The sequence below is a fragment of the Toxotes jaculatrix genome, chromosome 4 (assembly GCF_017976425.1).
Source record: "Toxotes jaculatrix isolate fToxJac2 chromosome 4, fToxJac2.pri, whole genome shotgun sequence".
Classification (NCBI taxonomy): domain Eukaryota; kingdom Metazoa; phylum Chordata; class Actinopteri; family Toxotidae; genus Toxotes; species Toxotes jaculatrix.
In genome coordinates, this window is record NC_054397.1 from 13000993 (window position 1) to 13027127 (window position 26135).

General features: G+C 39.0%; 3 protein-coding genes across 6 annotated transcripts in view; 2 read left to right on the top strand and 1 right to left on the bottom strand.

The window, feature by feature from the left end:
* lias (lipoic acid synthetase) overlaps positions 1-10714 on the bottom strand; it is a 37665-nt gene extending 26951 nt beyond the window's left edge. The window contains exons 1-7 of the mRNA XM_041036637.1: positions 10562-10714; positions 10122-10297; positions 9781-9874; positions 9555-9635; positions 9272-9428; positions 8695-8752; positions 8478-8606 (exon numbers count right to left, since the gene is read on the bottom strand). Of these exons, the coding sequence (XP_040892571.1) occupies positions 8478-8606; positions 8695-8752; positions 9272-9428; positions 9555-9635; positions 9781-9874; positions 10122-10297; positions 10562-10645 (779 nt within the window). The 5' untranslated portion in view covers positions 10646-10714. The remainder of the gene's footprint in view (positions 1-8477; positions 8607-8694; positions 8753-9271; positions 9429-9554; positions 9636-9780; positions 9875-10121; positions 10298-10561) is intronic.
* Positions 10715-11696: 982 nt separating this feature from the next.
* Positions 11697-16167, top strand: rpl9 (ribosomal protein L9). 2 transcript variants are annotated; one of them, XM_041037144.1, is made up of 8 exons: positions 11709-11752; positions 12361-12407; positions 12547-12662; positions 13380-13475; positions 13642-13774; positions 14295-14375; positions 15262-15391; positions 16005-16167. In XM_041037144.1, the coding sequence occupies exons 2-7, from the start codon at positions 12362-12364 to the stop codon at positions 15366-15368; spliced, it is 579 nt and encodes a 192-aa protein (XP_040893078.1). In that variant the 5' UTR covers positions 11709-11752; position 12361; the 3' UTR covers positions 15369-15391; positions 16005-16167. The 2 variants fall into 2 exon arrangements, with proteins under 2 accessions (XP_040893076.1, XP_040893078.1); XM_041037142.1 differs by lacking the exon at positions 15262-15391 and having other exon boundaries at positions 11697-11752.
* A 1022-nt stretch (positions 16168-17189) lies between these two features.
* On the top strand, positions 17190-25817 carry rfc1 (replication factor C (activator 1) 1). 3 transcript variants are annotated; one of them, XM_041036191.1, is made up of 23 exons: positions 17190-17304; positions 17641-17790; positions 18361-18436; positions 18551-18664; positions 18772-19079; positions 19205-19279; positions 19574-19651; positions 19738-20100; positions 20271-20384; positions 20527-20706; positions 20833-20937; positions 21611-22043; positions 22152-22264; positions 22416-22530; positions 23063-23151; positions 23251-23388; positions 23536-23631; positions 23723-23976; positions 24090-24207; positions 24301-24446; positions 24542-24755; positions 24988-25170; positions 25256-25817. In XM_041036191.1, exons 1-23 carry the CDS (start codon positions 17302-17304, stop codon positions 25352-25354), a joined length of 3564 nt encoding a protein of 1187 aa, XP_040892125.1. In that variant the 5' UTR covers positions 17190-17301; the 3' UTR covers positions 25355-25817. The 3 variants fall into 3 exon arrangements, with proteins under 3 accessions (XP_040892125.1, XP_040892126.1, XP_040892127.1); XM_041036192.1 differs by having other exon boundaries at positions 25259-25817; XM_041036193.1 differs by having other exon boundaries at positions 17641-17760.
* Positions 25818-26135: the final 318 nt, after the last annotated feature.

The window sequence follows — 26135 nt, forward strand, 5'->3', positions numbered from 1 at the left end:
AAAAAACGCCTTACTATACTATGACGTTTTTTATGACATTTTGAGGTCGAAAATTTTCTTGACTTTTTTTGCCCGAAAAATACGCCATACTATACTATGACGTTTTTTATGACTTTTGGAGGTCAAAAAAAATTTTGACGCCTTACTATACTATGACGTTTTTTGTGACTTTTGGAGGTCGAAAAAAATTTTGACTTTTTTTGACCGATTTTGACGCCTTACTATAGTATGAGGTTTATATGACATTTTGAGGTCAAAAAAAATGTTGACTTTTTTTGACCGATTTTGACGCCTTACTATACTATGTCGTTTTTTATGACATTTTGAGGTCAAAAATTTTTTTGACTTTTTTTGACCGATTTTGACGCCTTACTATACTATGACGTTTTTTATGACATTTTGAGGTCAAAAATTTTTTTGACTTTTTTTGTCCAATTTTGACGCCTTACTATACTATGACGTTTTTTATGACTTTTAGAGGTCGAAAAATTTTTTGACTTTTTTTGCCCGAAAAAAACGCCTTACTATACTATGACGTTTTTTTATGACATTTTGAGGTCGAAAATTTTTTTGTCTGAAAAACACGCCATACTATACTATGACGTTTTTTATGACATTTTGAGGTCGAAAAAATTTTTGACTTTTTTTGTCCGAAAAAAACGCCTTACTATACTATGACGTTTTTTGTGACTTTTGGAGGTCAAAAAAAATTTTGACGCCTTACTATACTATGACGTTTTTTATGACTTTTGGAGGTCAAAAATTTTTTTTGACGCCTTACTATAGTATGATGTTTTTTATAACATTTTGAGGTCAAAAAAATTTTTGACTTTTTTTGACCGATTTTTATGCCTTACTATACTATGACGTTTTTTATGACATTCTGAGGTCAAAATTTTTTTTTTACTTTTTTTGACCGATTTTGACGCCTTACTATAGTATGAGGTTTATATGAAATTTTGAGGTCAAAAAAAATGTTGACATTTTTTGACGCCATACTATACTATGACGTTTTTTTATGACATTTTGAGGTCGAAAATTTTTTTGACTTTTTTTGCCTGAAAAATACGCCATACTATACTATGACGTTTTTTATGACATTTTGAGGTCGAAAATTTTTTTGACTTTTTTTGCCCGAAAAATACGCCATACAATACTATGACGTTTTTTATGGCTTTTGGAGGTCAAAAAAAATTTTGACTTTTTTTGGCCGAAAAAAACGCCATACTATACTATGACGTTTTTTTATGACATTTTGAGGTCGAAAATTTTTTTGACTTTTTTTGCCTGAAAAATACGCCATACTATACTATGACGTTTTTTATGACATTTTGAGGTCGAAAAAATTTTTGACTTTTTTTGTCCGAAAAAAACGCCTTACTATACTATGACGTTTTTTATGACTTTTGGAGGTCAAAAAAAATTTTGACTCTTTTTGTCCGATTTTGACGCCTTACTATACTATGACGTTTTTTGTGACTTTTGGAGGTCAAAAAATTTTTTGACTTTTTTGTCCGATTTTGACGCCTTACTATACTATGACGTTTTTTATGACTTTTGGATGTCAAAAATTTTTTTTGACTTTTTTTGGCCGATTTTGACACCTTACTATACTATGACGTTTTTTATGACATTTTGAGGTCAAAAAAATTTTTGACTTTTTTTGCCCGAAAAAAACGCCATACTATACTAAGACGTTTTTTTATGACATTTTGAGGTCAAAAATTTTTTTGTCTTTTTTTGCCCCGAAAAATACGCCATACTATACTATGACGTTTTTTTATGACTTTTGGAGGTCAAAAAAAATTTGACTTTTTTTGGCCGATTTTGACGCCTTACTATACTATGACGTTTTTTATGACTTTTGGAGGTCAAAAAAAAGTTTTGACTTTTTTTGCCCGAAAAAAACGCCATACTATACTATGACGTTTTTTTATGACATTTTGAGGTCGAAAATTTTTTTGACTTTTTTTGCCTGAAAAAAACGCCTTACTATACTATGACGTTTTTTGTGACTTTTGGAGGTCAAAAAAAATTTTGACTTTTTTTGTCCGATTTTGACGCCTTACTATACTATGACGTTTTTTATGACATTTTGAGGTCAAAAAAATTTTTGACTTTTTTTGGCCGATTTTGACACCTTACTATACTATGACGTTTTTTATGACATTTTGAGGTCAAAAATTTTTTTGACTTTTTTTGCCCGAAAAATACGCCATATTATACTATGACGTTTTTTATGACATTTTGAGGTCGAAAAAATTTTTGACTTTTTTTGTCCGAAAAAAACGGCATACTATACTATGACGTTTTTTATGACATTTTGAGGTCGAAAATTTTTTTGACTTTTTTTGCCCGAAAAATACGCCATACTATACTATGACGTTTTTTATGACTTTCGGAGGTCAAAAAAATTTTTGACTTTTTTTGGCCGAAAAAAACGCCATACTATACTATGACGTTTTTTTATGACATTTTGAGGTCGAAAAATTTTTTGACTTTTTTTGCCCGAAAAAAACGCCATACTATACTATGACGTTTTTTTATGACATTTTGAGGTCGAAAATTTTTTTGACTTTTTTTGCCTGAAAAAAACGCCTTACTATACTATGACGTTTTTTGTGACTTTTGGAGGTCAAAAAAAATTTTGACTTTTTTGTCCGATTTTGACGCCTTACTATACTATGACGTTTTTTATGACTTTTGGAGGTCAAAAATTTTTTTTGACTTTTTTTGGCCGATTTTGACACCTTACTATACTATGACGTTTTTTATGACATTTTGAGGTCGAAAAATTTTTGACTTTTTTTGCCCCAAAAAAACGCCATACTATACTAAGACGTTTTTTTATGACATTTTGAGGTCAAAAATTTTTTTGACTTTTTTTGCCCGAAAAATACGCCATACTATACTATGACGTTTTTTTATGACTTTTGGAGGTAAAAAAAAAATTTGACTTTTTTTGGCCGATTTTGACGCCTTGCGGCCGTATGACGTTTTTTATGAAGTTTTGAGGTCAAAAAATTTTTTGACTTTTTTGTCCGATTTTGACGCCTTACTATACTATGACGTTTTTTATGACTTTTGGAGGTCAAAAAATTTTTGGACTTTTTTTGCCCGAAACAAACGCCATACTATACTATGACGTTTTTTTATGACATTTTGAGGTCGAAAAAATTTTTGACTTTTTTTGCCCGAAAAAAACGCCATACTATACTATGACGTTTTTTAATGACATTTTGAGGTCGAAAAAATTTTGACTTTTTTTGTCCAATTTTGACGCCTTACTATACTATGATGTTTTTTATGACATTTTGAGGTTGAAAAAAATTTTGACATTTTTTGTCCGATTTTGACACCTTACTATACTATGACGTTTTTTATGACATTTTGAGGTCAAAAAAATTTTTGACTTTTTTTGCCCGAAAAAAACGCCATACTATACTATGACGTTTTTTTATGACATTTTGAGGTCGAAAATTTTTTTGACTTGTTTTGCCTGAAAAAAACGCCTTACTATACTATGACGTTTTTTGTGACTTTTGGAGGTCAAAAAAAATTTTGACGCCTTACTATACTATGACGTTTTTTATGACTTTTGGAGGTCAAAAATTTTTTTTGACGCCTTACTATAGTATGATGTTTTTTATAACATTTTGAGGTCAAAAATTTTTTTGCCTTTTTTTGACCGATTTTTATGCCTTACTATACTATGACATTTTTTTATGACATTTTGAGGTCGAAAAAATTTTTGACTTTTTTTGCCCGAAAAAAACGCCTTACTATACTATGACGTTTTCTATGACATTTTGAGGTCGAAAATTTTTTTGACTTTTTTTGCCCGAAAAATACGCCATACTATACTATGACGTTTTCTATGACATTTTGAGGTCGAAAATTTTTTTGACTTTTTTTGCCCGAAAAATACGCCATACTATACTATGACGTTTTTTATGACTTTTGGAGGTCAAAAAAAATTTTGACTTTTTTTGGCCGAAAAAAACGCCATACTATATACTATGACGTTTTTTTATGACATTTTGAGGTCGAAAAAATTTTTGACTTTTTTTGCCCGAAAAAAACGCCATACTATACTATGACGTTTTTTTATGACATTTTGAGGTCGAAAATTTTTTTGACTTTTTTTGCCTGAAAAAAAGGCCTTACTATACTATGACGTTTTTTGTGACTTTTGGAGGTCAAAAAAAATTTTGACTTTTTTGTCCGATTTTGACGCCTTACTATACTATGACGTTTTTTATGACTTTTGGAGGTCAAAAATTTTTTTTGACTTTTTTTGGCCGATTTTGACACCTTACTATACTATGACGTTTTTTATGACATTCTGAGGTCAAAAAAATTTTTGACTTTTTTTGCCCAAAAAAAACGCCATACTATACTAAGACGTTTTTTTATGACATTTTGAGGTAAAATTTTTTTTTGACTTTTTTTGCCCGAAAAATACGCCATACTATACTATGACGTTTTTTTATGACTTTTGGAGGTAAAAAAAAAATTTGACTTTTTTTGGCCGATTTTGACGCCTTGCGGCCGTATGACGTTTTTTATGAAGTTTTGAGGTCAAAAAATTTTTTGACTTTTTTGTCCAATTTTGACGCCTTACTATACTATGACGTTTTTTATGACTTTTGGAGGTCAAAAAATTTTTGGACTTTTTTTGCCCGAAACAAACGCCATACTATACTATGACGTTTTTTTATGACATTTTGAGGTCGAAAAATTTTTTGACTTTTTTTGCCCGAAAAAAACGCCATACTATACTATGACGTTTTTTTATGACATTTTGAGGTCGAAAGTTTTTTTGACTTTTTTTGCCTGAAAAAAACGCCTTACTATACTATGACGTTTTTTGTGACTTTTGGAGGTCAAAAAAAATTTTGACTTTTTTGTCTGATTTTGACGCCTTACTATACTATGACGTTTTTTATGACTTTTGGAGGTCAAAAAATTTTTTTGACTTTTTTTGGCCGATTTTGACACCTTACTATACTATGACGTTTTTTATGACATTCTGAGGTCAAAAAAATTTTTGACTTTTTTTGCCCAAAAAAAACGCCATACTATACTAAGACGTTTTTTTATGACATTTTGAGGTAAAAATTTTTTTTGACTTTTTTTGCCCGAAAAATACGCCATACTATACTATGACGTTTTTTTATGACTTTTGGAGGTTAAAAAAAAATTTGACTTTTTTTGGCCGATTTTGACGCCTTGCGGCCGTATGACGTTTTTTATGAAGTTTTGAGGTCAAAAAATTTTTTGACTTTTTTGTCCAATTTTGACGCCTTACTATACTATGACGTTTTTTATGACTTTTGGAGGTCAAAAAATTTTTGGACTTTTTTTGCCCGAAACAAACGCCATACTATACTATGACGTTTTTTTATGACATTTTGAGGTCGAAAAAATTTTTGACTTTTTTTGCCCGAAAAAAACGCCATACTATACTATGACGTTTTTTAATGACATTTTGAGGTCGAAAAAATTTTGACTTTTTTTGTCCAATTTTGACGCCTTACTATACTATGATGTTTTTTATGACATTTTGAGGTTGAAAAAAATTTTGACATTTTTTGTCCGATTTTGACACCTTACTTACAGTTTATCTAATCATATAGTTACTCTGGATGGCATTAATTTAGCCTCCAGTACGACTGTGAGGAACCTTGGAGTTATTTTTGATCAGGATCTGTCCTTTAACTCACATATAAAACAAGTCTCTAGGACCGCCTTCTTTCACCTGCGCAATATCAGTAAGATTAGGAACATTCTGTCGCAGAGTGATGCTGAAAAATTAGTCCATGCTTTTGTTACTTCTAGGCTGGACTACTGTAATTCCCTATTATCAGGATGTCCAGTTAACTCTCTAAAAAGCATCCAGCTGATCCAAAATGCTGCAGCGAGAGTACTGACTGGAATTAGCAAGAGAGATCACATTACTCCTGTACTAACTTCTCTTCATTGGCTTCCTGTAAAATCCAGAATTGATTTTAAAATCCTTCTCCTTACATATAAGGCCCTCAATGGCCAGGCTCCTTCATATCTCAAAGAGCTGATAGTACCATATCATCCTAACAGATTGCTTCGTTCCCAGAATGCAGGTTTGCTTATGGTTCCCAAAATCTCTAAAAGTAGAATGGGAGGCCGAGCCTTTAGCTATCAGGCCCCTCTCCTATGGAACCAACTGCCAGTTTGGGTTCGGGAAGCAGACACCCTCTCTAATTTTAAAACGAAGCTTAAAACCTTCTTGTTTGATAAAGCTTATAATTAGTTGTAGTTACAGTCCTAGTTATTTATTAAACTTATAGTTAGTCACAATTATCTCTATAGACACTGTTACAGTTAAGGATATAGCCCTTAGTAGGGCTGGCTCAGGCAACTGAATCATCCCCTAGTTATGCTGCTATAGGCCTAGGCTGCTGGGGGACATCCCATGATTTACTGCGCACTTCTTCTTCTTTCTCTTTCTCTCCTCAGACCCACTCTCAAATTTATTAGCCTTTATTACATGTCATTAACTCTGTGTCCTCTCTGTCCCGTAGTCCTGTGCTTGTTTCTCTCTGGTCTCTCTTTCTCTGTACCTTTCTGCAGGTACCTCTGGCTCCGGAGCTGCTTGTCCTATGGTCCTGGCTCCACCCACCTGCTGCTGTTTATTGTTTACAATGATCTATTTCTAACATGTTTAATGTTCCGTTCTGCTACAGATAAATATTTGATTAATATTCTTTGCAAACTGTAATGTAAATAATTACCAGTCATGACAGCTTTTTGCCTCCGTGCTCTGTTTCATAATTCTAATCTGCTGAGCACACATTATCAAATAACTGTTCACTAACTGTAATGTAAATACTGACCCACATTGTCTGTATTATGCTGCATGTCTTTCTCCCCCTCTCCTCCATTCCTAGCTGTCCTATCTTCCTCCTTTTCCTCCTTTCACCCAGCCCGGCCATCGGCAGGAGGGTCCCCCATCTGAGCCAGGTTCTGCTCAAGGTTTCTTCCTGTTAAAAGGGAGTTTTCCTTGCCACTGTCGCCTTAAGTGCTTGCTCTGGGGTCAGGCTCTGGGTCTCTGTAAAGCGCTTTGAGACAATTTTGATTGTGGAAGGCGCTATATAAATAAAATTGAATTGAATTGAATTGAATTACTATGCTATGACGTTTTTTATGACATTTTGAGGTAAAAAATTTTTTTGACTTTTTTTGTCCGATTTTGACACCTTACTATACTATGACATTTTTTATGACATTTTGAGGTCAAAAAAATTTTTGACTTTTTTTGCCCGAAAAAAACGCCATACTATACTATGACGTTTTTTTATGACATTTTGAGGTCGAAAATTTTTTTGACTTGTTTTGCCTGAAAAAAACGCCTTACTATACTATGACGTTTTTTGTGACTTTTGGAGGTCAAAAAAAATTTTGACGCCTTACTATACTATGACGTTTTTTATGACTTTTGGAGGTCAAAAAATTTTTTTGACGCCTTACTATAGTATGATGTTTTTTATAACATTTTGAGGTCAAAAAAATTTTTGCCTTTTTTTGACCAATTTTTATGCCTTACTATACTATGACATTTTTTATGACATTCTGAGGTCAAATTTTTTTTTTTACTTTTTTTGACCGATTTTGACGCCTTACTATAGTATGAGGTTTATATGACATTTTGAGGTCAAAAAAAATGTTGACTTTTTTTGACCGATTTTGACGCCTTACTATACTATGTCGTTTTTTAATGACATTTTGAGGTCAATTTTTTTTTTACTTTTTTTGACCGATTTTGACGCTTTACTATAGTATGACATTTTTTATGACATTTTGAGGTCAAAATTTTTTTTGAGCGGAAGCTCACTCACGGTTCACTTTCTTCCTGTTGTACCTAGCAGGGACATAAGTCTGTGAATAGTATATTGTTGGTGTGTGAATTACCTGTATGACTTACGTGTTATGGTGTCCTGCTTTGGTTTATCGTTTGACTGTAAAAGTTAACAGCGCGACCGATATGCACTAGCACGTCAATGGGATTCTCCATATTATGTCAGCATCGAGCTAATTGGTACTTATTACCACTTGTAGGTCGCAACGGAGCTTCCACCCCGCGGCAAACGTTGCGCGTTCCTGTCTTGCTTTGTCGTGTTTCAAGTGCAAAATATTTCCACACAGCTGACATGTGATGAAAAGCTGGTTAGCCATGGTGCTGCTCAATGCTTTCCTGCTTGCTGGCTGCAAACTGTGGAATGGATTTCAGAACTAAGGCGTGTCTCAAAGAGACACGGAGTAACGAGACACGCCGCCGTTCAGGAAGTCCATTCCACAGTTTGCAGCCAGTTAGCAGAGCAGCTAGCAGGGAATCACTTGTGGAGTCATTTCAGCAGACATTTATGCACAGACATGGTATCGGATCGATACCGATACTGGATTGGATCGGCCCCATCCCTAATGTTAAGTTTAAGTACCTTTGCAGCTCACGCACCGTCTCCACATTGTGGGCATACACATCTAACCCTGACAGGGCGATCTTCTCTACTGCTGCCAGGTCACCACGAAAATCAGGGGTCAGACATTCGACCAGGATCTGAGGATTTCTGGATGAAGATGACAAAGGTGCATATTTAGTCATTTTAGGCACATACGCAAATGTCATATGAATCCATAAGGGATGGAAGAGTTTACCTTTCTTTCAAGTTAGAAACAGTCTTAGCAAAGTGCTCTGCACCTCCATCAGAGATATCTGCACAAAAAGGAAAAAGTGGCATTAGAACAGGCCATAGTTTCTATTATTTTGATTTTGCTGAGCACCTCTATTTTTAAAGCTTTTTAAATCTATTTAGTTTAATAGTTAGGGAAATAGAATTGTAATGTGTTGAATACCTTGTATTTACACTGATTTATAAGTCACGTGACTAACTGACAACCGATCTGAAGAAACCAAAAACAACCTCAGATTGATGAAGATACTGTGGTCAATAGAAAACATCTAGGAAGTAAAGCACGACATGTTTGGAAAGAGGTGGACTTGTACTGAAGCTTAAATAATGTGCACCTCACTATATGTGCGTGTGTTTTCTTAATTAGAAAATAGTTTACAAAATAAAATCCAGAACCCATAAATATTTAACACCACTTTGTCTTTCAGCTTTGAGAGAGGTTCCTTTCTTTCCTTGAAAAAAAACACTAAACTTTCACTGATGTAAATTAGCACATACAGTACGAAGAGCTAGGCAGATACACTGAGGTAGGAAGGCATTACCATCTCTGTCGACTGAGGTGAGAACCACGTAGTCCAGCCCCCAGGCAGCGATGGCCTTGGCTGTATTGTAGGGCTCGTCTGGGTCCAGAGGTGGGGGCTGACGAGCTGTCTTTACTGAGCAGAACCTGCATCCACGGGTACACGTATCTCCCATCAACTACATACAGACAGAGAGAGAGAGAGAGAGAGAGAGAGAGAGAGTAAGAGACCTTGGATATAAGTATGTCATAGAACTGGAAACAGTAATCCATAAAGGAATGTCACCGTACACCAGAAGACTGACCATGATGGTGGCTGTGGCCGTGGCGTACTCTCCTCCTCCCCAGCACTCCCCAATGTTTGGACACCTGGCCTCCTCACACACCTGAGAGAACGAACACAAAAACATTTGAGATGTCTCAATATGTCTGTGCGTACCATTAGTTGCATTTATTTCTAAACTACCTCAAATTGGCTGGGCCACTCAACAAGACTGACTTTTATGCACTCGCTTAAGTAACAATACACACCGTGTGCAGGTTGAGGTCCCTCAGTGTGTTCTTCAGCCTGTTGTAGTTCTTGCCGATGGGGATTTCGGTCTTGAGCCATGGAGGAAGGCGCAGCCTGACATGACACAACACCACAGCCAGTCACTAAATGTGTAAATACACATATTCTAATTTCTAATATAATTTCTCTTAAAAGTATGACTCCAAGGTCACTTAAACCTCATGCTAAGTCAGCTCAACACATTCTGGATGATAAGCTTTTGTCTGATCTGGTTTTTGAACCCCTCTGATAACCACACCGCACTCAGACAGTTTTCTTGAACGTGCAGAAGCTGAAAATCCCCACTTTCTCTCTTTCTCACCTCTCTCCCTTCTCTCTCTTCAAGTTGCCTTTGTACTCTGCCCACTTGCTTTTCTCGGACAGCTCCCCTGAAATAAAGTCTTGCAGATCAGGCCCATCATCGCTCAGAAGCTCCTTCTTCCTGCCAGCCCGGTCTGGAGAGGAGCTGGCCACGGTCGGCAAACCGCTGGTATAAACCTACAGAAGCAGAATAAGGGGGGGGGGGGGGTAGTTCAAGCACCTCTGTCTTTTCATACAATCACACTCTGTCATGATATTGCCCCCCGCTTATTTGGTTGTTAACGACCTTACAATCACTACAACTTAGCTGCAAAACATACACCACAGCAGGTTGTACTTCCAGGCCCGTGACACAAGCTTCACCGCCGACGGTACCCGCTAACAAACCACCCACACCATCAGTGTTTGATAACTGGACAAAATCTGAGTGATGATACTCACATGTGGGATACATCTAGGACTCAGCCACAGATGGTTTGTGGAGAACCGACCAGCAACACAGCAACTTTGCTTAAGCAACGCCATGACTTTAGTTAGGGGGCGATTGTCATTACCAACAAACCTCGATGAGCGACTGCTTTGGTCTGGTGATGTGTTCACGAGATGTCAGCGAATGGGAAAGTAGGAAATCCTGCCAAGTCAATGCATTGGTATAGACATATCGATACCTTTTATTGTTAAAACCAGCTACTGTACAACAAATATAACATAACATAACATAACATAATATAATATAATATAATATAATATAATATAATAACGTGGGCTATAAGGTGATTGCACTAATAGGCAACTTCTAAATATATTTTAACTACCACTAAACAGGAGGCATTTCTGTTTACTATTCTGTTTATTTACTTAATCATATGCATGTAAACACAAGACTACGGTAGAAACTACGCAGTAATTATACTGTTAAAATGCAAAATGGGGTATTTTTTATGTATGTGTTCATTTATTTATAGTTAACCTGTAAGAAGATAAAAGGCAACAGGATTCAGTAACAAAAAGTTACTAATATTGAAGACTAACAATAGAAACAAACAGCAAATGAAGAAATTGTGTAGTGGTTATTTAACAGGTGAAATCAAATACAAATACTGTACAACTCTTTTTAGTTATAGTAGTTAGTTTAGTTATTATAGGTGAAAATACTGAATTTCATTTCAATGTGACTGCCACCAAGAGTGGTTCTGGATCCATTTAATCATAAGTTTATTGACATTCCCTAGTTTTGTTTTGTTTTTGTTTGTGTTTTTTTTTTTTTTTTTCCACAAAGCGAGAAAGGAGTGAAAATTTCTGGATAACTCGGCATACGGTTTTCCGATATGACTTGAACGCGGCCCGCGGGTTAAATGGAAGAAAATGCGGATAATAACCAGAAATAAATAAACAAATTCTCCAGGTTTAGCTGCCATTTCCTCCCAGTTTAGTAAACCAAATGTTCTGCCACACTTTTGTCGTGAGTATTATCAATCTTTTTACACTTTAACACTTTGCGATCATTGATATGATCGTCTTGTGATGCCCGATGACGACGCGTACGTGGTCTACAACAGCGTCGTGACGTCCTTCCTTCCTCCTTTCCTCTGCTACCGGCGAGGTGAGGATAGCTCTGAATTCTATACCTAGGTATAGAGGGTATTATCGAAAAGCATCTACTTTGAATTAAACATGTTTTTGTTTTAACTTTAAACCGTTATACGCGGAGGGAGTTGTGTTTCACGACACAGGATGTATTGTGGCTTTATTTTAGGTTTTTGAGAAGATATATTAGTTGTTTCTCCGCTGTCTATTTTCAGGCCTGACTCTGCCGAGGGCCGCGGCGAGTTGAACAGTGTTATTTAAAAAAATGGTCTCCGTGTGGCTTCAGTTGTCACTTACGGCCACTAACACGTTGGAGAATTTTAATTGTGTATTAATACCAATGTTAAACATGGGTGTGACTATCTTATGTAGCTCCATGTTAGCACTGGGGCTAACGCTAGTTGAGATATCACGTTGTGGCTGTGTTCACTTTGACACTGAACACAGAATTCAGTCAGAAACCTGTGCAAACATGAGGCAACACTTTATATTCAGGCTATTTTGTGTGCAACATGCTACCCCAGCCTTGTATAACTCTGCACATTTCAACCTGACCTTAAAAGCTACGGCTAATAAGATAATAAAGTTGTCACGCGAGGTGTGTAAATAGATTTCAGAGTATTAAATACATGTTGTGCTTGTCTCTTTAATAGAATGAAGACCATTCTCAGCAGTCAGACTGTCGACATCCCCGACAATGGTAAGACACTGGTGATCTCTGCATACTGTCAGCATGAAGCGTTTGTTTTTAATCTCAGTAACATGAATGGAGGGTGGCTTCTTACCGTTTGCGTGTCTCTTATTTCATTTTCCTGTGTTCCTGCTGTGTGGTGGTGCAGTCGAGGTGAGGTTGAAGGGGCGGACAGTGATGGTCAAGGGGCCCCGTGGCAAACTCGTCAGGGAGTTCAACCACATCAACCTGGAGCTCAGCCTGCTGGGCAAGAAACAGAAGAAGGTGAGGATGAGCAAGAGGGCAGATTGCATAAAATGAGGCAAAATGCAGTGCACTAATTGAAATATATTGTTTGTAAGGTTGAACCTTTAAAGCATCATCATCTGAGTCATGCAGCTCCTCTCAGCTTTATAGTTTAATATAGCAAGATCCAGCTCTTTATACCAGCTTAAAGGGTGATGATGTCGCTGTTGTGTTAGCAGCTTATTTCTGCTCCGTTCAAGTTGCCAAAAATCAGTTATTACAGGTTTTAGTGAGCAGTTTTGTTCTAAAACAGCAAGTTGTAGATTGGCCCAAATACAACTGGGTGATTATGGTTGAAATGGTTACCATGATTATCAGACTGATGTACAAAGCAGTGATTTGTGAGCCATTGTTAATGAAGCATTTGGTCTCATATAACGCACACATGGAAAATTTGAATAACTTCTTACATCAAAAAAAATAATTGATTTGAAATAATTGATTTGTAGAATTTTTGGTCACATCAGCCCAAAGTAGCTGGAAAATTAAGAATTACTCTGCTTTTTCCTCGCAGAGGTTTGGAAGACAGATGATTGTCAAACGTGTTTAGGTGTTTCTCAATTCTGAAACTCTCAGCTAATCAGTTGGTTCTCTGTTATAAGAAACTGTTTGTTGAAGATTAAAAATGCCCACTGTAACACCCCAGAGATGTCTCTGATATCCTCAAATTCTGAGTCTCTGCGCTTTCCTCCTCAGCTTCGTGTGGATAAATGGTGGGGAAACAGGAAGGAGCTGGCCACAGTCCGCACCATCTGCAGCCACGTCCAGAACATGATCAAGGGAGTCACTTTGGTGAGATTTCAGCTCAGCTTGTCCGGCGGAGTCTTGAATTATTGACTGTGAACAGAGTCAGACTTGTAGAATCAGCTCTGCTCACAGCTTTGATGGTGGAATTAGTTTTCAAAGCCACATGCTGGCTATTGTTGGAGACTCAATTGTTCCTTCTGTCTGGCCGCAGGGTTTCCGGTACAAAATGCGTTCTGTGTATGCCCATTTCCCCATCAACGTCGTCATCCAGGAGAATGGCACTCTGGTGGAGATCAGGAACTTCCTTGGAGAGAAGTACATCCGCCGTGTCCGAATGAGGACTGGTGAGTCTGCAAGCCATATTTAAACTACGTAACCACTGTAGTTAAATGTATTTACTTCTGTCAGGTCCAAAAAATACTGTTAAGTATTTTCTATAATATCCAATTTTGTAAAATGTTGCATAAGTGGAGTAAATTTAATCTTTAATCTCCTGAGATCCTTTTTTTTTTAATATAGTGAATTTAATAGGGCTGATAGGCTGGCTCAAAATCTTCTATAAAGTGAAAAATGAGTTAGTCCCAAAAGCTAAAGATGATCTATTTCGATATCTTTAACTGTCCAAATCCCAACAAGGTTCAGCTTACTGTCATATGTGACAAAGAAAAGCATTAAATTTTGACATTTGAGAAGCTGGAACCAGCAAATCTTAAAAAAAAAAAAAAAAACTTGACAAGTTGTCTTCGGATATTTGGCCACATCACTCCTTAGCTGTGATTAGTGAAACATGGTTAACTGTATAAACAAGCACAATAAGATGTGTGTCAGTGTCAGTGCCAATCATTTCTCCTGTCCCTGTCTCAGGTGTGATGTGCTCAGTCTCAGCTGCCCAGAAGGACGAACTGGTGCTGGAGGGCAATGACGTTGAGCTGGTGTCGAACTCGGGTACGTTGTCCACCTTTTTCTCAGGAGCTTTTCTACATGGTGCAATCATTTTTCTGCACAAAACAGAGAACAAAACTTTTTTTTGTCACTAAACAAATTTGAGCCTACACAGTCTTGCTTATCAGTTGTTAAACACTCACCTCAGTGAAATGCTGCAGGTTAATTGCCAGTAGTTGTCGCACACACAAGATCACAGGAAATCTGTCGGTGGCATGTGATTGGCAGAGGGCTGGTACCTCTCCCAGACCTGTAGACAGTTGAGCAACACTTAGACATCTGTAGTCTCTGTAGTGAATTCTGTCAAATCCTGTTTTCAAGTAAAGCCCATCCCTCCTCCTCCTCCTCCTCCCATCCTACAGAATAGATTATTCCCCTAAACTGTCTGAGTTAGTTTGAAGTAAAATTAAGTAACACTCTTCCAACTACTGACTTCAGTTATCAGTTTTGAGGTAAACCCATCTCCCTCCTCCCTCCAGCCTCTGTTTGCAAGTAGGACAGTGACACAGGCCTTTGTTGTTGGTTCCATACTCCAGCTCACTGGACTTGAAATAAAATAGTAGCTTTGCGGTTGAAGTTCTAACTTAAGACAAAACACTAAACAGAGCTGACTCTCAAATATTAAACATGATAATTTTTTATTAGAATTATTCCCTAAAAACGAGCATCCTTCCATTAAAGCTGAATCTTAAATCCTATAGTTGTTTCATTTAAGTGTACTGGATTACAGAGCCTTAACAACAAAACTGTCACCTTGTACTTCCTGACTGCACTGTGAATCTCCAGTGATGGTTTCCTCCATCACTGTCCTCCACCCTCCTCTGTAATTACTGTGATCCCTGTGTGACCTGATGTGCTTGCTCATCACCCCAACTTCTCTCTGTTCCAGCTGCTCTGATCCAGCAGGCCACCACAGTCAAAAATAAGGATATCAGAAAGTTCTTAGACGGTATTTACGTGTCTGAGAAGGGAACGGTAGTGGAACCGGATCAGTAAAAGTTACATCTGCAGTTGTAGAGGTTAGACAATGCCGTCGAAGCCTCCCTTGTGGCCTACAAGGGGAAAGCTCTTGCATGTTTCTTTTTTCCTTTCAATTTTCTGCTATTTAAAGTTTTTGTGTAAAGTGCTGTGGCTCTATACACTTGATTTTACAATGAAACTGTATTTTTATTTTGGTGTTAAGGCACTAGTGCTGGGTAATGTCATTAAAAACAATATGCTGGTGGTTTTTTCATTGTCAGTTAATCTGACAATTATTTTGTTTAATCATCTTGTCCAAAAAAATGTATTTTAATCTTTAGTCTCGCTATGAAACTCTTCAAAAAATCTTATTGTTTTTAATTGGATTTTTTTTTAATAACAATTCATCTGAGCCACAGTTAAATGTTACATGATCTCTCCATAGTATGCATGTACAGAAAGTCTGATTATGCATGTTGAACTATTGTTTTAACTATAGTTTGTTGTGTCAGATATCTTGTGTTTTTGTTGTTTAGTTCAACACCAACCACGGGGTCCATCTAAAATCTAAAATCCATCTAAAGAGTTAATCTAGCATGTTATGTTAATGGCACCTGTTGTTGCTGCTTGTGTCCTTTTTCTCCTGTCTCACTCGGTTCTTCTGTTTTTCAGCGGCTTTGATCCAGCAGACCACCACGGTCAGAAAGAAGGACATCAGGAAATTCCTGGATGGCATCTACGTCAGTGAAAAGACCACTGTGGTGGAGCAAGATGCTGAATAATTGTTCACCATGTTCTCTTTTGACCAATAAAACTACCAACTTTTCCAGTTAAACTCTCCTCTGGTTGTTTGTCATCTTTGTCTCCCTGATCTGCAGGTCAGAAGTTTAGTTAGGGGGTTTAGTTAAAACAGCACTTGTGAAATTAGCAAGAATAGAAATGCAAAGTGATCACAAATTAAGCAATAGTAACAAATTCAAATATTACAAAATTATATTTAAAATCTGGGAAAATTTGATCTGCCGCCAAAAATCACAGTTTAGTGTCACTGTGATGTTTAACTGTCAGTTTGTTCCTGTTCACACCCACAGTGTCCTAGACATCGTGAAATGGTGTTAAACACAGGAATAACATAATGCAGTCATGAAATTCTGAAATCCAATATTTGTGTCTGCTTGTTGCTGTTTTTCATATATTACGATGTTGCTCCTTAGATTAGCCGTTCTTTAAGAGGAATTTGAACCAGAGCTGCACCTGTGGTCTAACCTGCAGGCAGTCTTAGCAGTCACCTGAGGTCAGTGTCTGAGTTTGACCTAAGCACATGAACCTTTCGATAATTTAGTTTCCTAAGTGTTTTTAACCTTTCACAGAGCTGTGAAGGTGACATGATGTTAAATGTAAAAGGATCAAATTTACTCTCAACTGACAGTTTTTTCAAGCCAAATAAGTTGTATCTATCTATCTATCTATCTATCTATCTATATATATATCTATATCTATATCTATATATATATACATATATATATATACATATATATATATATCTATATATAGATATAGATATAGATATATATATATATGTATCTATTATGGCATGCCGTTTAGGAAATTATATATATATGGAATGAAAGTCTTTCATTCCATATATATTCAAGTTTCATTTTATATATATATATATATATATATATATATATATATATATATATATATATATATATATATATATGTATATGTATATGTATATATTTTATATTTATATTTATATTTTCGCATGTATTTTTGCTATTAGAAACAAAACACACAGTGACGTACGTGACGCACAGGACGCACACCAACCAGCCAACTCCCGGCCGTTCGTCATCTCCGGGCGACCACAGAGTTCTGCTTGGCGCCAAGCGTTTGCACGGTTTTCTCACTTTCCTGACAAATAACCTGAAATTAGAGCTGCAAGAAAAAAAGCCTCTTCATAATGGTATGTTACAGATTTTGAAATTTGTCCTCTCTCTGACGATGAGTTGCATATGTAAAGAAAGTGGTTAAATTAAGTGAGAGCGACGCTGCGCAGTTAGCTGCAGCTTAATAGGATAAACTTGTCAGCCTATTATTTAAAGTTAGCCAGGAACATTATGATCATCTTTCTTCGTGGAACTCCATATATATTTATATATTTACTGTTTTTAAATGACACACCTTTTCCTGCACAACCCACGCCAGGAAGTGAAATCCTCAAAGTATAAAAGCACGGATGTTGATGCCTGTCTGCCTGATCTCATGGTGAACTGATCATACATGTGTGTGTGCTACACAGGACATCAGGCGGTTTTTTGCACCGACTGCAGGGAAGCCTGCGGTGCAGAAACCAGCCCCAAATGGAAACTTGAGAGCAGAGGAGAAGAAGAAGAACAAGCCTCTGTCTCCAGATGAGGAGGTGAAACAGAAAAAGAAAGAGACCAGCAAGGCAAGGAAATAATGTTGGCTAAGGATGCTGAAGTTGCACAGGCTTCAAATTAAAAAAAAAAATAAAGGAAAAAAATCTTTACACTCTCTGCTAATGTCCAGATCTGACAAGTCCAAGTATAGAGGTTTTTGATCCTGATTTGGTCCAGTGTGGTCTGGATGTAAAAGGAGGAGTAAATTCTTCCTTTTTTTAGTCTAAAGCAGTCTTTACACTCTCTGAGATAATCTAGACAGTCTCGTTTTATAAACTGGACCTAGTATATTGTCTGGATGGAGAAATTCAAATTTTGTTTTCTTAAATAAGATAACGGCTTCACAAATCTAAAAGTGGATTTTAAACAGTGTTAAGTAAGCTTAATTAGGATTTCTAACACATGTTCACAACAATGAATATATTTTTAAAAAGCAGAATCTGTTGCTCAGTATTGTCATTTAAGTTTCCTTTAAATTATCCCTTAACTCCCGAATCAAATGATAACTTCAGCAGCATTATCTTCTGTCTTCCTTGTTGTAGTGATTCTTCTGTTTCATTGTTGTATCCATGAGGGTTCGTTTTGGTTTTTGTTTCCAGGTCAGAAGCTCCAAAACAGAGGAGAAACGCAAGGATAGTGAGAAAAAGCGAAAGAAGCACGCAGTCATAGAGTCGGGTAAGTTTGCTTTGGAGCTGTCACGTGATCCCTAATAGGACTGCTTTTTTGCTTGCTGATAAATGTTCTGTTGATACATTGCTCTTCATCGTCCCTGCGTCTTTTCTTCACCAGACTCGGAGGAGGAGCCAGTGAAGAAGTCAAAGAAATCCCCCAAAGGGAAACAGAAGACCAGCATGGCATCGCCACCTCCCAAAAAGGATCCTGTGCAGTATGTCTCTGAAACAGGTGATGGTTTATCATCATATTTCAGACACAATGTATGTTCTTAAATACATCTTCGCGCATAGTTTTCTCTGTATATTTGATAGATATTTCTCTTTTTTTGATTGTAGACTCAGACAGTGATAACTTTCAATCGTTGAAGAAGGTCTCCAAAACCAAGCAGAACGACACGTCCAAAACGGCAAAGTCGGATGCACAGAGTTCTCGTCCAGGGGCCAAAGAGGGGGTAAAGACTCCTGTCAAACCCTCCTTCGCACAAGGGAAAGCCGGGATGAAGTCTCCTCCTGTGCCTGTCACCCCTAAGTCGGAGCCTCCTCCTCAGCCTAAACAAACCCCCACCTCAGTACTCGACTACTTTGGCAGCGGGGCTGTTCAGCGCTCAGACAAGAAGCTGGTAGCCAGTACCAAACGAAAGGCTGTGAGTCAAGCTCATGACTGTCTATTACCCACTGATCTCTTTAATGAGCCGTTTTTTGTCATTTCTGTTTGAAACAAATGATCATTTTACAACAAACTGACTGTAAAATCTCACCTACTCCTCAGCCAACTCAGGACACAGATGATCTGATCAGTGATGAGGAAATCGCCAGGCAGCTGCAGATGGATGAGGACATGCAGGTGGGTGGATCAAATTTTTTCTTGGACTCTGAAAAAGATAATCGACAATGAAAAAACTGTACATTAACATCTTACTCAGTGTTGGAGAGTGAGGGCTGGTTCAGTCAGGAAAATCCTGCAAAAGTTAAAGATTTAAAAGTCTGTTTCCCAAGCCTGGGAAGGTTTGCGAAAGTTGTTTTGAATCACTGGGAGAATTCCTGCAATTCTCAACATTGATATAATTTAAAAGTTGCTGAAGTTTTCCTTTTCTTTTCCTTTCTCATGATTTTGCTTTCTTCTTCTGACTTCACACAGCTGGAAAAGCAGGTCCACGAGGACGAGGAGTTCGCCAGAACACTGGCCATGCTGGACGAGGAGCCGCAGGCGAAGAAGGTAATGCACACAGTGATCAAAAAGGCACATTCACTTCTGGTGGTCTGGTGGTTGTTAAATGTAAAATTGTGTGTGACCTCATCCAGGCTCGTAAAGGCTCAGATGAAAAACAAGCCCCTGCCACGATTCCCAAAAAGAGCCGCACGGACTCTGCTGCTGGCAGCACAAGCAGCCCCTCAAAGACCAACAGGAGCATGTCGGAGGATGTGATCAGTCCGTCTCCTAAGAAGAACCTCGCCCCTGTCAAAGCCAGCTCCAAACTGGCCATGATGAAAAAAAAGGATGAAGAGAAGGACGCAGGGCCAAAGAGCAAAACCGTCGTGTCACCCACAAAAATGAAAACCTCTCCCAGAAAGGAGCCCCACGCTTCATCGAGCTCAGGCATGAAGTTCACACCCAAAACTGGAACAACACCCACTGCACTTAAAACTTCTCCCAAGAAACCAGAGGTGAGCTTTGCAGATGGCTTATCCGTCAGCTGAAATGCATCGTATCCTGATCATAAGGGACATAATCTATCAATAAATCGCTTTATTTGGGATAAAATATAAAGCAAGTGAAAATCGAAAGAAGCACACATAATTAAAATTTTGTCCTCTCTATCTCTCAATCTGATCAGAGCACAAGCACGAGTCCTGACGACGCTGAGAAGAAGAAAGCCAACACTTCAGCTTACAGGAACTTCCTCAACAGAGACGGACCACGAGCTCTGGGCTCCAAGGAAATCCCAAAGGTAACACACACACACACAAACACACACGCACGCACACACACATACACATATCAGCCTTCACATGGTTGTGGAAAGAAAAGCTTCTAACCACCATCTTTGTCTTGTTTTCAGTCTCTGACTGTGTGCTGTGTGTGTTTTCCAGGGAGCAGAGAACTGTTTGGAGGGCTATGTGTTTGTGTTGACGGGGGTCCTGGAGTCTATGGAGAGAGATGATGCCAAAGCCCTCATCGAGCGCTACGGAGGCAAGGTGACGGGTAACATCAGCAAAAAGACCACCTACCTGGTGCAGGGCAGGGACAGCGGAGCCTCAAAGCTCGAGAAGGTGACCAACCTGACATCCCAAAAAAAAAAAAAAAAAAAAAAAATTAGTTAAGATCCTCAAGAACACTGTTTTTTGACATGCATTCGTACAGTTAGGCTTTACAATGTGTTGTCTCGCTCTGGTCAGGCCGAGAATTTTGGTACCAAGGTCCTGGATGAGGATGGTCTGTTGGAGCTGATCAGAACCAAACCAGGAAAGAAGTCCAAGTATGAGATTGCTGCAGAGGCGGAGGTCAGCAGTTTATTATATAGTATATCATGCTGTTTACAGTGTAATTTAATATGAAGTAAAGTAGAACTTGAATCACAATCAATCATCCCTTTTTGTAGTGAAGAATCACTGTTAAGATGTCTTAAAGGTCAGAAATTCTCCTTTTACCTGCAGCCTCCTGAATTTGTTTGATTGAAAGCTGATTTGACAGCAGCAGCAGTGAGACACGGTGTAAACGCGTCTCTTCTTATAGCTGCATCTTACAAAGCGCAGTGCTGAACAACAAGATGGCTCGTTTAAGAAGCCAAGATGCAGGACAAGACACGTCCATGTGCGCTGATGAGGCAGAGACGGTCTCTAGAAAGCTAATTTGTTTGCTTTATGTTCATGATTGATTCATCTGATGTTTATCGATTAATCATCCAGAAAATTAAATGTCATGAACTTGTGAAAAAAGAGGGTGATGAGAAAAAAGCAGCAAGTCTTCAGCTTTAAGAAGCTGGAACCAGTGAATGTTTGAACTTTTTGCTTGGAAAATGACTGAAACAACTGATCAGTTATCAAAATATTTGTTTTATTATTATTTTTCCTGTTAATTTGATTAAATGACCAGTCATTTCAGGATGAATTTTATTTGGACGTGCTGTAACTGTTTTTGGATGCCTTCTTTTTTCTCCCCTCTTTTGTCGATTAGAGCAAAGCCTCAAAGACCAAGACTCCCCCAGGCCAGACTTCAAAGGGCACCCCCAAAGCCCAGAAGATCTCACCCTCCAAAGGTAATTCCAGGTCCCCTCAGACCCCGAGCCCATCAAAGACTGGCCTGGCACAAGGTCACGGTGGCAGGACAGGAGGTTGTGGCACCCCACCTGGGAGAGGCTCAGGTCACACGGCCCGGAGGGAGCTGGGCCTTTCCTCCTCGTCTTCCATCTGTTCACCTTCAACCCCGGGACCAGCATCCCCGTTGACGACTGGGGAGGACGCCAGCCTGCTGTGGGTGGACAAGTACCGCCCGCGCTCTCTGAAGTCTGTGATTGGCCAGCAGGGAGATCAGAGCTGTGCCAACAAGCTGCTGCGCTGGCTGCAGAACTGGCACAAAAACCACAGCACCACTGCTTCCAAGCCTTCAGGTAGCAGACAGTTTAGCTTGGTTTGATACAAACTAAAAACCAGAGCTGATTTTGTGTCTGTGAAAAATTTACCTGTGTTGAAAATTTTACCTGTGTTCATTACATTAGCAAGGTTTGGTAAATTTGGAGGAGGGAAAGATGATGGATCAGGACATAAAGCTGCTCTGCTCTCTGGACCTCCGGGAGTGGGGAAGACCACCACTGCTGCCCTGGTCTGTGAGGTCAGTCTGAAAACAGGCATGTCATTACACTGTCAACCGTGACTCTGAGCTGGCTCAAATAATGTGGAAACGTGGACATTTTGTTCTGACCTCAGCGTCCTTTTCACTCAGCCTCTCCACCATGTGTGTGTCTTTGTGTGTCGGCCTGTAGGAATTGGGCTTCAGCTACGTGGAGATGAACGCCAGCTGCACTCGCAGCAAAAACAGCCTGAAGGAAGTCGTCGCTGAGTCACTTAACAACACCAGCATCGAGAACTTCTACAAAGGTGATCACCTTTTAAATTTTCTGTTTCTGTTTGCGTTAAATGATGTCAGCTTGTGACCAAGCTATCATAATCTATTGACTGTAATCATATTGGGTTTTTTTGTTTTTTCAAAAGAAGCAAAAAAAAAAAAAAAACATTTTCTATATGTAAACTTTTGTTTTTGATTTGATCACGTACTAACTCTGCAAAAGACGCCTGTTGTGATGAAGGGTGGTAATAATTTTCCCAAGTTAGCTAAGGTAGCAAGAACAACCTCCCACACATTTGTGTTTGATACCAGGTATGTTGATACGTACAGGTTAAAAAAAAAAAATTAAGTGGTTACATGTTACAGATGGAGTGCATGCAAACAAAGAATATTTCTGAAATGGAATTTAATTAAAGCTTGTTGCATTGCGTTTGTTTTTTTTTTCCTGCAGAGGTTAAATTCTTTTCTCTTGTAGAATTGATGTAATATACAATTCATCCAGAAGTGAAGTGCAGACTATGTAGTATATATAACTGTTGGTGTGTGTGTGTGTGTGTTTTGTAGGTACGTCTCAGACAGTGAGCAGTAAACACGTCCTGATCATGGATGAGGTTGATGGCATGGCTGGAAATGAGGACCGTGGAGGAATCCAGGTAAATAAACAAATTTCTGAGTGAGTCGGATCAGAGTCTCTTATTTTGTAAAAGATAGAGTGGTGGGTGATCTGACCTCTGACCTCTTGCTTCCTGTAGGAGATGATCGGCCTGATCAAAAGTTCGAAGATTCCCATCATCTGCATGTGCAACGATCGTAACCACCAGAAGATCAGGTCACTGGCCAACTACTGCTTCGATCTGCGCTTCCAGAGGCCTCGAGTGGAACAGATCAAGGTACACACACAAAGACACACATATAAACAAAAACTTGAGGATACAAGACGCACATACACTGAGTGAATCTCACTAATGACAGGTTGTAGGTATGAATTAAAGTAAGTTCTAAAGTTTTCCCTCTCCTTTTCCTTTTCAATGTTTCAGGCAGCCATGATGTCCATCGCTTTCAAGGAAGGAGTCAAGATCCCTCCCCCAGCTCTTAACGAAATTATCCTTGCTTCCAATCAAGATGTCCGACAGGTAAAGAAGAGAACGTATCATAAAAGGCTCATGTCTTCATTTGCCACCCTCAGTCCCCCACTCTCACCGTGCTGGCTGTTTTTTTCCACAGGTGGTCCACAACCTGAGCATGTGGTCGGCTAAAGACAAGGTGATGACGTACGACCAGTGCAAGTCTGACGCAGCCAGAGCCCGCAAGGACATGAAACTGGGGCCGTTTGACGTTTGCAGGAAGGTGTTTGCCACGGGGGAGGAGACTGCCCACATGAGCCTCATCGACAAGTCCGACCTCTTCTTCCACGACTACTCGCTAGCGCCACTCTTTGTCCAAGAGAACTACTTGCATGTTCGTCCAGCGGCTGCCGGGTGAGAGGGGCTGGCTGTTTCCGCCTGAAAACAAATTGCAGCGTTTCATAAAAACGTGGAACTATTCCCTTTTTAATGTTTTGATATGTTCTTATCCGTGTCTCTTTGCGCAGTGGAAATCCGAAGTCCCACCTGGTGTTGCTGAGCAAGACTGCGGACTCCATCTCTGATGGAGACCTGGTGGACAGACGGATCCGCTCTGGGCAGAACTGGTCACTGCTGCCTACCCAGGTAACACACACATGCACAAGTCCACAAGCAATAAGCACGTGTTGGGACACCAGATCTTCATCATTGCGATGGTGTATGTGTGTTTGTTCGTAGGCCATCTATGCCAGTGTGTTACCAGGCGAGCTCATGAGAGGCTACATGAACCAGTTCCCCACATTCCCCAGCTGGCTCGGCAAGAACTCATCCACCAGTAAACATTCGCGTATTGTTCAGGAGCTGGCCTCACACATGAGTTTAAAGTGAGTTTGAAGTGTTTTGTTTTTTTTTAATTAAATATTTAAACATCGTCAAACACAAAATCACACTGAGTGTTTTACCTGTTTGTCTCCTGCAGGACGTTGAGCAGCAGGCAGGCGGTGAACCTGGACTACCTTCACTACCTGCGGCAGGCGCTGCTGAGCCCACTTCAGAGGCACGGAGCGGAGGGCGCCAGTCAGGCTGTGCAGCTGCTGGATGACTACCAGCTCATCAAGGAGGACGTGGACAGCATCATGGAGATCACTGTCTGGGGAGGAAAGCCCGACCCGTACTCCAAATTGGACTCCAAGGTCAGGAGCTGGTTGTATCACAACTTCAGATGCAAAGAGTTGTAGACAACAGGTCATGCTACACAATGTGCTATCAATGTGCACAGTATTACTCTCCCTTTTGTGTTGACCCACACTTCTGATGATTGTTTTATATTATCAGTGTTCAACAGATTTGGCTTTTCCCTGGTTGATCCTTTGTATGTCCAACAAACCATGCATTTTAACATCTGTGATGTCATTGTCCCACCAGGTGAAGGCAGCTTTCACGCGGGCCTACAACAAAGAAGTTCACTTGACGCCTTACTCGCTGCAAACTGTGAAGAAGGGCCGCCGTGGTGGTGGTGGTGGAGAGTCAGAGCTGGGAGGGGAGGACATGGACACTGAACTTCAGGAGTCTGAGGACGAGGGCCTCAAAGCTGACGCTATGATCAAAGTAAGGGCATTCAAGCTGTGATAAGCAAACCCAAACCCATGTTCTTCATGTTTATACCTCATCTGTCTCGTGTTCCTTCCTGCAGCAGAAGAAGGCCAAGGCCACCAAGGAGTCGAACGAGAAGAAAGAAGATTCTGGGAAGGGGAAAGGCAAGGGCAAGGGGAAGGGCAAGGCTAAGAAATGACCAGAGTCATCCTCCAACTGCCCCTACAGACAATAGTATTTTTCTCTGCACTTACAACAACCCTGTAACGAGCATCATAAAGTATTGAAACTGGCCTTAAACCCTCTGCCAATCGACTCTAACCACACTGGCAGTGAGATGTTTGTCCTGTTTTTTTTTTTCCACTTCCTGTCATGTTTCCATCAGGGTGTCTTCATACTGAGAAAATGACACGTATTATCATGTCTGTACACCTCTGTAGTAACGCGGGTCTCATCAGGAGCGTTGTTCATTTCTTCCATCATCTGTTTGTGGTTCAGGTGTCAAGGCTGTAAATAATGTGACCGATGTGCAAGACTGTTACCTTTTGCTACGACTACAGAACAAAGAGACTTTTGCTTTTGCTCTACGTTTAGAGGTGATGACCTGTAAATTTCACTTTTGTAAAAATTTCGTGAGAATTAATAGAGAAATATGCCACTCATGCGTGCCAATGATTTTTTTTTCCTCCAAACGTGAGAAAGCAGTCATTTTTCAGAAAAAAATTTTGTATAAATAGCCTTAAATGACTAACTGATGATCAAAATATATATTTTTTGTTTGTCAGTTGAGTAATCGATTAATGAATAATATCAGATCCAACAGTGTTAAATGGAAGAAGATATCACAGCATTCATTTCGCAGTTTGCTCCTCAGGCTGTGCTGCTCAGAAAACAAGACAGAAAACATTAAATAGGATTTTAAATTTGGAGTTACTTCAGTTTAAAATCGTTTTAGAAAATTCAAGAGCTAAAAAAATATT

What these genes read in the sequence shown, in the direction of transcription:
- rpl9 (XM_041037142.1), top strand. Translation starts at nt 12,362, where the DNA reads ATGAAGACCATTCTCAGCAGTCAGACTGTCGACATCCCCGACAATG. An exon ending in TGGGCAAGAAACAGAAGAAG is followed by an intron (nt 12,663 to 13,379) that starts GTGAGGATGAGC and finishes TTTCCTCCTCAG; the next exon opens with CTTCGTGTGGATAAATGGTG. An exon ending in CCGTGTCCGAATGAGGACTG is followed by an intron (nt 13,775 to 14,294) that starts GTGAGTCTGCAA and finishes TCCCTGTCTCAG; the next exon opens with GTGTGATGTGCTCAGTCTCA.
- rfc1 (XM_041036191.1), top strand. An exon ending in GCACGCAGTCATAGAGTCGG is followed by an intron (nt 18,437 to 18,550) that starts GTAAGTTTGCTT and finishes TTTCTTCACCAG; the next exon opens with ACTCGGAGGAGGAGCCAGTG. An exon ending in AGATGGATGAGGACATGCAG is followed by an intron (nt 19,280 to 19,573) that starts GTGGGTGGATCA and finishes GACTTCACACAG; the next exon opens with CTGGAAAAGCAGGTCCACGA.